The 14,303-nt window shown below is 35.0% G+C and overlaps 1 protein-coding gene across 1 annotated transcript in view; it reads left to right on the top strand.

The window, feature by feature from the left end:
- Nucleotides 1-14,303, top strand: part of LOC107584859 (dedicator of cytokinesis protein 5-like) — a 45,294-nt gene that overhangs the window by 22,047 nt on the left and 8,944 nt on the right. The window contains exons 20-32 of the mRNA XM_016271613.1: nucleotides 852-937; nucleotides 2,645-2,801; nucleotides 2,968-3,008; nucleotides 3,103-3,193; nucleotides 5,066-5,185; nucleotides 6,297-6,386; nucleotides 8,607-8,711; nucleotides 9,239-9,380; nucleotides 10,485-10,566; nucleotides 10,643-10,727; nucleotides 11,617-11,703; nucleotides 12,386-12,562; nucleotides 12,788-12,871. Coding sequence (XP_016127099.1) covers nucleotides 852-937; nucleotides 2,645-2,801; nucleotides 2,968-3,008; nucleotides 3,103-3,193; nucleotides 5,066-5,185; nucleotides 6,297-6,386; nucleotides 8,607-8,711; nucleotides 9,239-9,380; nucleotides 10,485-10,566; nucleotides 10,643-10,727; nucleotides 11,617-11,703; nucleotides 12,386-12,562; nucleotides 12,788-12,871 — 1,347 coding nt within the window. The remainder of the gene's footprint in view (nucleotides 1-851; nucleotides 938-2,644; nucleotides 2,802-2,967; nucleotides 3,009-3,102; nucleotides 3,194-5,065; nucleotides 5,186-6,296; nucleotides 6,387-8,606; nucleotides 8,712-9,238; nucleotides 9,381-10,484; nucleotides 10,567-10,642; nucleotides 10,728-11,616; nucleotides 11,704-12,385; nucleotides 12,563-12,787; nucleotides 12,872-14,303) is intronic.

Genomic DNA, 14,303 nt, shown 5'->3' with positions numbered 1-14,303 from the left:
ACACACACACATGTCTGGTCAGCTATCCTTGTGGGGACTCTCCATAGGCGTAATGGTTTTTATACTGTACAGACCATATATTCTATTGCCCTACACCAACCCTACCCCTCACAGGAAACTTTCTGCATTTTTAGATTTTCAAAAAACTTCATTCTGTATGATTTATAAGCTTTTGTACCCGTGGGGACCACAAGTCTGTGTGTAGTCAGGTTTAAGTCCCCACCAGGATATATAAACCAGTGTACACACACACACACACATAAATACACTTCAGTTATATAAATAATATTGAAAAATAAATAATGAAAATACAAATCGAGTTGTTTAGTCATCAAGATTATCAGTCATCTGATGACAACATCATTTGCTTGTGCAGTGAGTTAAGCAATGACAACAGTCAAAAAGGTATTTTGTGCTCTCTGAAATGTGCAAATCTAGTATCCCCAATAGGACGTATGCAACAAATGAAGCATTTTTACAGAAAAATAAATAGATACCAAAAAAAAACATTAAAATATTCGATGACAGCTCAGACTTTTTATAAGTCAAACGAGTCTCCAGTCATCTCTTTTGAGAGGTTTTTCTTATAATTAAAAGTGATGCATCATAAATAAAGGTGCACACTAGTTAAGTGTACTATATATGACAATTTGACTTATTTTTATGCATCGTTCCATATCTATTTATCGTTACACCCCTAATGCTAATGCCAGTCTCTGTTGGAATCAACTGTGAGTATTCACTTTTTGTGCATGAGTTACTGATGAGGGTCCATGTCTGTTAAGATGCTGTCTATGTAGGCTTCTATATGATGGTCAGAAAGTTTGATGAAGCATTGATGTTCTTTGCAGTTTGAGAATGAGTTAATCACAAAACTAGACCAGGAAGTTGAAGGAGGCCGCGGTGATGAACAATACAAGATTTTGCTGGAGAAAACGTGAGATTTTCCTCTCCTCTTACCATGTGATGCCACTCATATATTATAAATAATATATGTACTTTGTACTTAGAAAAGTAAGTTTTCAAGTTATATTAAGATCACTGTCGGTTGTCTGTAAACTAGATCTGCTGTAAAAGGGGGTGAGCTGTTTATGCCTATTGCTTGAATGTGGACATGTTTGCATTTGTGTCACTGTCTATATGCTATTTAATGTAAAATAGTGCAAATGAATGCCAGTGCATCTTCCCTGCTGCTGTAGCACTTTAAAAAATGTACAAAACTAGTACATTTGTGTTCCTCTTAAAAAGGTTTAGCATTTTTGCCCCATGTGACATCCGTACTTTGTATTTTTATACTCTCAACACACACTTATTATTTTCCTAATTTTTAAAATACTATATAGTATATTTCTTCTTTGCGCATTTGAATTATCTTTGACTTAAATTTATATTTTAGTATTTTGAAGTTTCGTGTTTTGGTAAAAAATAAAAAGGTTTGCTTATTTGCAGATTAATGCATATTAAAGGGTTAGTTCACCCAAAAATGAAAATTAGCCCATAAATTACTCACCCCCAAGTCATCCTAGGTGTATATGACTTTCTTCTTTCAGATGAATCCAGTCGGAGTTATATAAAAAATTGTCTTTGATCTTTCAAGCTGTTTAATGCCACTCAGCGGGTGTTGCATGCATCAGTCCAAAAGCAGTTAAATAAAATGCGCCCATCCATAAAAAAAGTGTCTCACACGGCTCCGGGGGGTGAACAAAGGCCTCCTGTAGCGAATCAATGCATTTTTGTAAGAAAAATATCCATATTCAAAACGTAATAATCACTTTATAATAGTCTAGCTTGTGCTCACTGTTGTACACTTGAAGCAGTTCCGGGGGAATGACCTATTGAAAACCAACATTCAACGTTAACAGGAGCAAAGGAAGCAAAGTTTCCTTACTTTAGCAAAGGAAAACCAGTCTCCTCTTGGCTTATATCGAAATCCTTCGACATTCTTCTTTACAAATCCTCGTTTTGTACTTCTAATTAGTGACCTTTGTTTTGTTTTGATCTCTCCGCTGCGCTTCCGCGTTCGTCACTTCTGAGCGGCGCATGCGCAAAGCTGACCTCATACGTCATTCCCCCGGAACTGCTTCCGTGTACAACAGTGAGCGCAAGCTACATTAAAGTGATTATTACGTTTTGAATATGGATATTTTTCTTACAAAAACGCATCGATTCGCTACAGAAGGCCTTTGTTCACCCCCTGGAGCAATGTGAGACACTTTTATTTTATGGATGGGCGCATTTTATTTAACTGCTTTTGGACTGATGCATGCAACACCCGCTCAGTGCCATGAAACAGCTTGAAAGATCAAAGACCATTTTTAATATAACTCCGACTGGATTCGTCTGAAAGAAGAAAGTCATATACACCTAGGATGACTTGAGGGTGAGTAATTTATGGGTTAATTTCATTTTTGGGTGAACTAACCCTTTAAATATTTGCACTAAACTTGTGCTGACTATTCAGACTAGTGCGGACTAGAATAAAAAAATTTAAAACTAATTTTTTTTAATGCATTAAAAATCAAATGTTTTTATACTTTTTCTGAAGTAAACATGAAAATGTAATTATTAATACTTTTTTGCTGGGGTAATATTTTATTAGGGTATCTGTAATTAGTTTGTGTACTTTGCTGTGTGTTGTGTCCAGGCTGTTGGAGCGCTGTCGACGGCACCGGTATCTGTCTCAGTCTGGTGAGGCATTGGCTCTTCTTTTAAGTAGTCTGCTGGAGAACCTGTTGGCTTACCGCACCATCACCCATGATGAGAGCCCTGAGCTCCGCATGAGCTGCACCGTCAACGTCCTGGTGAGAAGCAGACCATGTGAACTCAAACACAGCTGCAGTATTTATAAATATTCCTTATTATCTGCTCAACCTGCTGAAAAGACCAGCAAGGATCCAGTCAGGAATAAAAGTTGTTTAGAGACTTTTATGAAATCACATCTCTGTATCTTCTCTCTCATGTCCACAGAACTTTTACAAAGAAAAGAAGAGGGAGGACATTTATATCCGGTAAGTGTTTTAGATGATTAAAAGTTATAGTCTTGTTGATAGCACAAATATGAATCTGATGCATGCACCTATACATCTCGTGGTCTTTCATTAGGTATTTGTACAAGTTACGAGATCTACATCTGGACTGTGAGAACTACACAGAGGCTGCCTACACCCTGCTGCTCCATGCTGAACTGTTGGAGGTTTGGACTCTTATTATTAAGATTTGGGTTAAGGTTAGATAGAGACATCTAGGGATAGATAGTGGGTAGGTTAAAGTTGGAATACTCTACATGACTTTTGCTCAGGTTTTTGCCCCAAATTGTAGTCTGGGGAAGTTGACGCTAGTTGTTGAAAGTCAGAGCCAGTCTGCAGATTTAAGTTGCCAGATTGCATAGAAAAACGTGTAGTGTATGAGAGTCCCAGAATCTGTTTTTTTAGCTTCAGACTATGAATCTATCCAGTCGGAGGATATCAAACATTTTTGATATTTTGAACTGATTTTAGAACACACATTGTTTTTATTTGTCATGCGTCTCCTAGCAACAAGGCGCACGTTTCTGCATGAGTTTGTTGGGATCGGAATGACTTCAAAGTCTGGTAGTGTGTGATCCTCGGTCATTTAGTGTATGATGGCCAGTTTTTCCTCTGTGACTGTTTACAAAGTTGGCAAGTGTATGATGCTTATCGTTTTATCTGTTCACATTTTAAAAGTTGTGTAGTGTACTCCAGCCTTCTAGGAACATCTAGGAAGCAGGGTGACTAATGGCCATTATAATGCAGATATAGTTTATAATACACTGACAGTCAAAATTTAAGACACATTTATTCTTTACAGCTGTTTTTCCAAGTCATCAAAATAGAAATAACTCAAATGGGAGAATCAGACGTATGTAGTGACCAAACAATAGGCCATTTAAAACGTATTTAAATGAAATAAAATTAAAACAATCTTATATTTGAGCTTTTTGAAAGTATCCATTATTTGAGCAGCCTTTCATTCATTATCTGTTCTAATCATCAATACATATTTTGTTCATCTAATCATCAAAAAGGCTGCATTTATTTGGTTAAATGAAATTGTTAAATATTATCAGAATTTTAAACTGTTTTCTATTTTAATTTAAGGTAATAAGAAAGTCATTTTAAGTAATTTATTCCTGTGATGTCAAAGCTGAATTTTCAGCATTATTACTCCAGTCTTCAGTGCCACATGATCCTTCAAAAATCATTCTAATATGCTATTTATTGTTATTTTAGTATCTTTGAGATCCTATTATAGTTTTTATTATGTTATGTCATTTCTGAACAATTTTTATACATTTTTGGTTTTTGGAAAAATAAGAAGCCTTGGTAACTAGATAAAAATAAAATACATTTTATTTCTTTCAAGTAACACAAATTATTTATTTATTTTACTGGTTTTAGTTTTAACTAACTATAATAACCCTGATGCTGATTTGGTGCTCAAGAACCTTTTTTTTTAGGATTCTTTTATGAATAGAAAGTTTTGAAAGAACAGCATTTATTTTAAATTGAAATCTTTTGTAACATTATAAAGGTGATGGTACACAGGGCTACTGGTTTTAGTTTTAACTAACTATAATAACCCTGATGCTGATTTGGTGCTCAAGAACCTTTTTTTTTAGGATTCTTTTATGAATAGAAAGTTTTGAAAGAACAGCATTTATTTTAAATTGAAATCTTTTGTAACATTATAAAGGTGATGGTACACAGGGCAAATTTTTAAGCAATGTTGCTGGATAATGTTGCCGTCAGCGGGCAGCAAGGTGAGACACGGGACCCACGACCAGTCTAAAGTATCCAGATTGAAATTTGTTGCCCATTATTTGAAAAACGAATGAAAGTCAGTTGTTATCCTGTATAAAAGCCAAACATTAAGCTTGTCAGTCCTCAAAATCGTATTATTTTAAGTTAACTTAGTCTGCTTGCATTTGAATATCTGCGCTGAAAAACCTGTTGCCCTTGCAGCGTGTTCCTTGAAGTTGCAACATAGTTTGGTGATTATGAGATCAGTGAGATTAGCATGACTGAATCTTGTATTCTCTTTCTAGTGGTCCGACAAGCCGTGTGCGCCCCACCTGATCCCATGGGACGGAACTCAGGGGTGGACGCAACAAGAGCTAAAGGAAAGACTTTTTCAGGAGATAATGTGCAATCTGGACAAGGGCAAAGTATGTATTTAGCTTGTACATCTAATATCGGTTTAATTTAAAGACACTTACATGCCATTTACACACAGATTTTAGGGTAGTACAACTGTAAAGAACAGAAATGTTGCTATTTAACTACACTACCATTCACAATTTTGGGGTTTGTAAGATTATTTAATGTTTTTGAAAGAAGTCTGTTAGTCTCACCAAGGCTGCATTTATTTGGTTAAATGAAATTGTTAAATATTATCAGAATTTTAAACTGTTTTCTATTTTAATTTAAGGTAATAAGAAAGTCATTTTAAGTAATTTATTCCTGTGATGTCAAAGCTGAATTTTCAGCATTATTACTCCAGTCTTCAGTGCCACATGATCCTTCAAAAATCATTCTAATATGCTATTTATTGTTATTTTAGTATCTTTGAGATCCTATTATAGTTTTTATTATGTTATGTCATTTCTGAACAATTTTTATACATTTTTGGTTTTTGGAAAAATAAGAAGCCTTGGTAACTAGATAAAAATAAAATACATTTTATTTATTTCAAGTAACACAAATTATTTATTTATTTTACTGGTTTTAGTTTTAACTAACTATAATAACCCTGATGCTGATTTGGTGCTCAAGAACCTTTTTTTTTAGGATTCTTTTATGAATAGAAAGTTTTGAAAGAACAGCATTTATTTTAAATTGAAATCTTTTGTAACATTATAAAGGTGATGGTACACAGGGCAAATTTTTAAGCAATGTTGCTGGATAATGTTGCCGTCAGCGGGCAACAAGGTGAGACACGGGACCCACGACCAGTCTAAAGTATCCAGATTGAAATTTGTTGCCCATTCTCAATGGGAAAGTTCCCAATCAACATTGCTCAAAAAAGTTGCCCCATGTATCATCACCCTAAGTGTCTTTACTGTCACTTTTGATCAATTGAATGCATCCTTGCTGTATGAAGGTATAAATTCTTCAAAAATAAATTGAGGTTTATTTAAAACCTTAAATTTAGATTTTAAACACTGTAAAGGAGACTCACAACAGAATATTTAATAACACATTTTTTTTTTGCTGTCAACACGTTTTCTCATCCATTAGCCAGACTCTGAGCTTGTTTGTTTGTTCTTTTGTCCACAGATGTGGGAGAAGGCCATCGAGATGGCCAAACAGCTTGTTAAACTTCACGAAAACCAAATGTTTGATTTCATAGAGCTCAGTCAACTGCTGGTAAGACAGACGTGTCAGAATTCCCTATTGTTTCTTTGTTAATGTGATCTGAAGGTAACGCCACTGACAAACCTCCCAGAGCTTCTGCCAGAGCAGGAGATGCTCTGTGATGTACAAACATTTTAGCGAGACAAGCCTTGAGCTCGTCTCGATTCACGCTCTTCATATTTATTCACGTTTTGGGCTGGTAACTCATAACCCTGTCTGCTGGATAGCAGCCGTCACTCTGCACAGGAAATAAACATAGCAATTTGCAAGCAAGTGGAGGAAGGAAACTCTGGTGCGATTAGAGCTACTGTAGCAGTTACACACTCTCCTCTCAGTTCTGCCCTTGGCTCAGTGAAGTTCTCACTTGGCAGCTGACTTCAGTTAGATCAGAGAAGTTTGCTGTTGGTGCTGATGAATTGGGTGGACAGCTGCTTTCAACTTTTTTATGTCCTGTGGTTCATAAAATGTACAGTAAAAGCTACCGTAACTTAAAAGGATAGTTCACCCAAAATGGAAATTCTGTCATTTACTAGCCCTCGTGTTGCTTCAAAAATCATGTTGATTCTTCTGCATAAAACATAAGATATTTTGAAGATTGTTGGTAACCAAACAGTTTCTTTTCCCATTGACGTCCACCGTATTTTTCCACCATACATTCTACAAAATGTCTTTTTTTATGTTCCACTGAGAAAATGGTTGGACTGTCCCTTTAAATATGTTTAAAAACACGTATTCAGTTACTCATCCTTATGTCATTCCTAATTAGTTTGATTTGATTCGATTTTTTATTGACGGAGCAAAAATGAGATATTTAATAGAATGTTCAGGCAGCACACTTTTTGCATACATTTAAAGTCAATTGGGACGCTGTCAAACTTCATAAATGACAAAAAACAGCATTAAACCATACATGTAGTAAGAGTTGTTTTAGTATTATTTATAGTATTTATTAATATTTTAATATTTATTTCATTTTATTTGATATCTGTATTTTTGTTTTATTTGATATTTGACCTTATATTTTTTATATTTTCAGTTTTCATTTTAATTTTAGTTTGTGTTAGTAATTTTGTTATGTGCTTTTGTCATTTTTATTCATTTTTGTTTCATATAGCTTAAATTAATTTGTATCTCACTTGTAGTCATTTTAGTAAACTTATTAATTTCAGGTAGTTGCCAAGGCAGCATTTCTAATCTTTAAAAATGTCAAGGGTACATTTTTCATTGTGCATATAATAATAATAATAATAATAATATATATATGTATAACATTTCAGCTTTATTTAAATTACCAAACTATGTTTAATAGTTTTAGTTATCAAAAGCAACACTGTAGTACATACAACTTGTATTTAATAAGTAAACCCTGAAAAGTCTCCAGCATAACTCCTATTTATGTTCACATATATTGAAACAGATTTGAGAGCTGCAGTGAAGGAATCACAGTTGCAATGCCATATATAACAACAGAAGAGCCACATGGTCTGAGAGGTCAAAGTCAGAGAGCCACATTTGCACAGAAGGGTTCTAGAAAATTGTGCGTCCTAGGAATGGGTGAAATGATTCACAGAATCTCAAGAACATTCAAAATTATTGCCAATAATTGCACTTCTTCAGGGTTGCCACAATTAAAAGTGTCACATGCTATCCAAAGCATTATTTTCAGAGTTGTATGAACAATTTTAACAATTTCAACATTTTTAATGACTACTAAGACCTTGATTATTATTGACCTCTTAAAATAAGCTACTAAAAGATCATAATTGTTGCTCTTTCCAAGTGAAGGACCAGGGGTTAAGTGCTTTGATCAAAGGCACTATGGGGGCAGATAAAAGTAATTGAAGTTGACCGAAGCCTTTGTGTTAGCGGGATTACGTGCAATAGGGGTCAAACAAGTAATGCATTTGTCAATTAATGAACAGTTTTTGGAACCATCAGACATGGTTGAATGTTGGCGATATTAGTGGGTATTTAGATTTACCTCACTTTAAGCTGTTGCATGACTTCATAGGAATTGCATTGAAGTTCACAAGCACCTCATTCACCTTCATTGCATGAATAAGAGCACCGTGAATACACACAAATCTCTTATTTTGTGTCATACGGGTTTGAAATGACATGAGGGTGAGCAAATGATGACAGTGTTTTCATTTTTTGACTGAACTCTTCCTTTTACGCTTGACTTTTAAATGCAAATTCAAATGAACAAATACCAGTTGTTTTTGTACACAGAAACAGCAGGCGCAGTATTATGAGAACATCATGCACGCAATGAGACCCCAGCCTGAATATTTCGCAGTGGGATACTACGGACAGGGTTTCCCATCCTTCCTCAGGGTGAGTGAATTTTACATTTTTTTAATGGCTTTAATGAAACCGGAATGAGGAATACGATTTTCCAATGACAACTTGGAGAGCTTTTCCTCCATTTGTTGCACAGATGTCTAATTTTCTGTTGTTTATGCGGAGTGAAAAATCTGTAAACTATGGATTAAATGGTGACACAAACATGCTGGCAGGGTCGGCTCGATGTTTGGCATTTCAGCGTCAAGCATTGCCAATGGAAAACAGATATTTTGATTACAGCTCTCCCCAAAGAGCTCTCTGAGTAATTGGGTTTTAACAAGAAAATACTACTTTTGTTTTCACAGTCAGGGGTTTGGAAACCCTGGCGCTACTTTTACAGATACAAGAGCCCCTTAGAAGTCTAATGAAATGAAAGGCTTATTATTGGTTGTGCATGCCAGATATCAAGCCATGGATATCACTCGAGTAGAGGAAGAAGCTTATAGTTAAAGGTTGCAGCAGATCATGTGGTCATTCATACTGTCTTCATCAATTTTTACTCTGCCTGTTCCAAGCAGAACAAAATGTTCATTTACCGTGGTAAAGAGTATGAGTGGCTGGAGGACTTTAGCTTGAAGCTGATGTCTCAGTTTCCCAATGCAGTGAAGATGACCATCACATCGCCCCCTGGTGACAACATCTGTAACTCACCCGGTCAGCGTATCCTTTACTCTTTAGCAAAATACTGATATTGGAGAAAAAGTAGAATATATTTTATTTTTATTTGAAATTATTTTTATTTATTTATTTGTTGTGTACACATTTACGATTAATTACATTAACATTCAAAAGTTTGGGGTATTTTTTAAAAATGTTTTTATTCAGAAAGGATGCATTAAATTGATCAAAAGTGACAGTAAAGACATTTATAATAATGTTGTTCTTTTGAACGTTCTATTCATTAAAGAATCCTGAAAAAATGCATTGTTTCACATATTTTCCCACAAAAATATGAAGCAGCAAACCTGTTTTCAACATTAATAATAAGAAGAAATGTTTGTTAAGCAACAAATCAGCATATTAGAATGATTTCTGAAGGATCATGTGACACTGGAGTAATGATGCTGAAAATTCAGCTTTGCATCACATGAATAAATTACATTTGAAAATATATTCAAATAGAAAACAACTATATTTCAAATTGTAGTAATATTTTTTTTTTTACTGTATATTGGTCAAATAAATGCAGCCTTGGTGAGCATAACAGACCTTTTTAGAAAACATCAAAAATCTTACCGACCCAATCATTTTAAATGGTACTGTATATTTACATATATTTAGATTTATTATGGATAGAATGCATAGATTAGTATAACTTTTATTTAAAAATGTTTAAGCACTTGTGACACCTTCGAAATGTCTGACCGTGATTGCATTGGATTAAAGAATATCAAAGCAAATGGCCTTAATTTTAAAAGATAACACTTTTAAGCAAATCATTTCACAGTAATGTTTAGGTGCTGCTTGCATTGATATTGTGTTATATAATGCAGTGGCATTCAGACATTTTTAGTTGTTATAGCCACTGTACATTTAAAATCACTTTTTCTGCAATCGGTTTTCAGATCCAAAGGTCCAAAATGATGCAGTGAAGTTTTTGCATCAAGTACTCATTAAAATGCATGCTTTAGTTGACCTACTGACCCCAAACTTGTGAATGGTAGTGTTTGTGCTTCAAATTAAACAAGTATTGCATCCGAATGCTTTTTGGGGCCAAATTGCAGAAATGTGAACAGTTTTCTACCCTTAATCAATTCTTCGCAGATATTCAGTGTTTTATGGTGAAGCCTGTCCTAAACTTACCTTCACAGTTCAAGGACAAGGAACTTCCTGAACAAATCCTCAAGTATGAATCCACACACTTGTCACGATTCACATCTCTTATAAATAATGCTCTTGTAGACCTTCTGTTGTTTTCTCAGTTATTACAGGACAAACGAGGTGGAAAAGTTCCAATATTCAAGACCGTTCAGGAAAGGAGAAAAAGATCCTGAGAATGAGTTCGCTGTGAGTTATGCTTTATATTGTTGGTGTTATCGCATACAGGCATGCAAACATTGAACAAATATTGAAGTGCAACGGTTGACTGATAAGGCAGATGAGGATAATTAGGGAGAATGAAAGCTGATTTCAGATTAAACTTGGCTGATATTTTTCTTATAGCATTGTTGACATTCTATACATATTTTAGCATGTATCAGTCGAAACTGTTAAGCAAGCTTCAGGTTAAAGTGTCAGTCTCAAACCCCGCTAGTGAATGGATGGTGGTTTTCATCAAAATTGTTTGTGACCTGCCATGACAAACCTGAAAAATCTGTCTGAAAAAAATTGCTAAAAGTGGAAGAGCCATTAAAATGAATGAAATTTTAAGTAGTTAAGTAGTTCATACAACTATTGCATTGACTGTTGCTTTCATGATGCTTTTTTTCTTTTTTTGGCCGTCTTTGGATCTTGGCAGTAAGAATTACTCTCTACTTTTTATTTTTATTCAAGCTTTGTTATATCTTCTACTTAACATGTCTTTTTGTGTTTTATGAAAGAAAAAAAACCCCAAGTATTTCTAGTTTCTGCTCAGTTTTAAGATTTTTAATGGGTTAAAAATGTTTTAAATGCGGTCTCTATGAAATTATGTTTAAATATCCATATCCGATGTCTTTTAAAAATGTTCAGATTGTCAAGCCCTGATGATAATGATTTCGATAACCCTTTTAAATGAAAGTGGATGCATGCGAACACTGAAATATCGCTTTTATTGCCAATAAAATTGAATGTTGTTGTGACCATTTCACTAGAGCCTGTAATTCAGCCCTATATAATTATTCATAAATGGAGATGATTATCCTTCTGCCCTTGGAACCCTCTGTGTAAATGTGGCTCTCTGTCTTTGACCTCACAGACCATGTGGATCGAAAGGACCACCTATATCACGGCATACTGCTTCCCGGGAATCCTCAAGTGGTTTGAAGTGAAATCCATGTCGGTGGTGAGTTAATCGTCCTTCTCCAAACAATCGAAAACCGTCTTTTATTGTTAAATGTCAAATGTGTCTATGAACACAAATACTGATTTTAAAGACATCATGACGTCACATGAATCTTATTCACTTTCGTCACAAATGTACCTTATTGTGCGCATGTTACTCTTTGTAATCTTTTATCAAATTGTAATAAATTTTTCTGCCTCTACAGTAATATTTCTGCTGATGTAATCATATTTAAGTCTGTAGATATGCTGTTTTATGTCTTTCTCATAAATGTACACTTTCAAAAGTTTGAGGTCTTTTTTAAAATTTATTTAATCAAAAATACAGAAAAAAGCAGTAATATTGTGGAATATTATTACAATTTAAAAGAACTGTTTGCTATATGAATATATTATAAAATGTAATTGATTCCTGATGCAAAGCTGAATTTTCAGCATCATTACTCCAGTCTTCAGCGTCACATGATCCTTCAGAAATCGTTCTAATATGCTGATTTGCTGCTCTATAAACACACAATAGAAGTCTTTTGTAACATTAAAATGTCTTTACTGTTACTTTTGATCAGTTTAATGCATCTTTGCTGAATAAAAGTATTAATTTCTTTAAAAAAAAATATAGGTAGTGTATGATCATAATTAGATTTTATAATCATAATCCATCGAATGTTGTTACTTGTTTGTAGGAAGAGATCAGCCCTTTGGACAATGCCATAGAAACAATGGAGCTGGCCAATGAGAAGCTGAGTAATCTGGTGCAGCAGCAGGCGTGTGACCGCTCTCTTCCTGTGCACCCCCTCTCCATGATGCTCAATGGAATCGTGGACCCAGCTGTCATGGGTGGCTTTTCCAACTACGAGAAGGTTAGACTTTCTCCTCTTCTGCTGCTTCTATTAATTTAACCAGAAGAAGTCAAGCCCAAATCAAGCTATCCACCTGATAATACTGACTGAATCAGTCAGATGTGCTCCACAATTCCTCTGTATCTTTTCTCCTGGTCAAATATGAAAAATTGATGCATGCCTCGAGGCTTTAGGTCTGCTGGAGGACTGGCTGATATTAATTGAGATTTTTGTTTCACCCCTCAGGCGTTTTTCACAGAGGCCTACATGAAGAAGAACCCCGACCACCTGGAACGCATTGAAGTCTTAAAACACCTGATCGCATTGCAGGTGACGCTTCTGTAGATCTGTATCATGTTGAAACATTTAAGCAATGCTTAATATATCCACATAGGTGTATGAGATATGACTAAAATTTTACACCATGGTAAATGTATCACAATAGATTAGTGAAAAAAATGGCTTATGCACTATTGTTCAAAAGTTTGTGGTCAGTAAGATTTTTAATGTTTTTGAAAGAAGTCTCTTATGCTCACCATATAATATCAAAGATACTGTAAAAACAGTAATACTGTGATATATGATTACATTTTAAAATAACAGTTTTCTATTTTAAAATGTAATTTATTTAAGCTGAATTTTCAGCATCATTACTCCAGTCTTCAATGTCACATGATCCTTCAGAAATAATTTTAATACGCCGATTTGCCACTGAATAAATACTGAAAAAAATTTAATAAACAAATCTTACTGACCAAAACTTTTGAACAGTAGTGTATATTAAACAACCAATAAATTATATACTTTAATAATAGGCAATTTGTCTAACTTGATTATGTTCTCTTTGTATCTGAGATGCAAAGCAAAATATTATTCATCACAAACAGTATTTTTTGAATTTTATTTAAATCAAAATGTCTATTAGCTTTGAAACCATACATACTCACCAGCCACTTTATCGGGTAAACCTTGCTAGTACTGGGTTGGACCCCTTTTTGCCTTCAGAACTGCCTTAATTCTTTGTTGCATAGATTCAACAAGGTGCTGAAAACATTTCTCTGAGATTTTGGTTCATATTGATATAATAGCATCACACAGTTGCTGTTGATTTGTCGGCTGCACATCCATGATGTGAATCTCCTGTGCCGCCACATCCCAGAGGTGCTGGGATCTGGTGACTGTGGAGGCCATTTCAGTATATTGAACTCATTGTCATGTTCAAGAAAGCAGTTTGAGATGATTTGAACTTTGTTTCATGGCACGTTATCCTGCTGGAAGCAGCCCTCACAAGATGGGTCCACTGTGGTCATAATACTCAGAAACAATACTCAGGCTGTGGCATTTAAACAATGCTCAATTAATGCCAATAGGCTCAAAATGTGCCAAGAAAACATTCCCCACACCATTACACCAACAGCAGTCTGAACCATTGATACAAGGCAGGATGGATCCATGCTTTCATGTTGTTTAGCCAAATTCTGATCCTACTATCACAGCAGAAATCAAGACTCATGAGACCAGGCAACCTTTTTCAAGTCTTCTGTTGTCCAATTTTTAATTGTATCCTGTTCTTATCTTACAGGAGTGGCACTGATCTTTGCTGCTGTAGCCCATCTGCTTCATGGTTCGACATGTTGTGCATTCATAGCTCTTCTGATGCTCTTCTGCATACCTCGGCTGTAACAATTGGTTATTTGAGTTAGTGTTGCCTTTTTATCAGTCTGGCCATTCTCCTCTGACCTCTGGCATCAACAAGGCATTT

This window comes from Sinocyclocheilus grahami, unplaced genomic scaffold, assembly GCF_001515645.1.
Source record: "Sinocyclocheilus grahami isolate Dianchi unplaced genomic scaffold, SAMN03320097.WGS_v1.1 scaffold64.1, whole genome shotgun sequence".
Taxonomy (NCBI): domain Eukaryota; kingdom Metazoa; phylum Chordata; class Actinopteri; order Cypriniformes; family Cyprinidae; genus Sinocyclocheilus; species Sinocyclocheilus grahami.
Note: the sequence above shows the minus strand (reverse complement) of the source record. Positions and strands in the feature narration are given on the sequence as shown.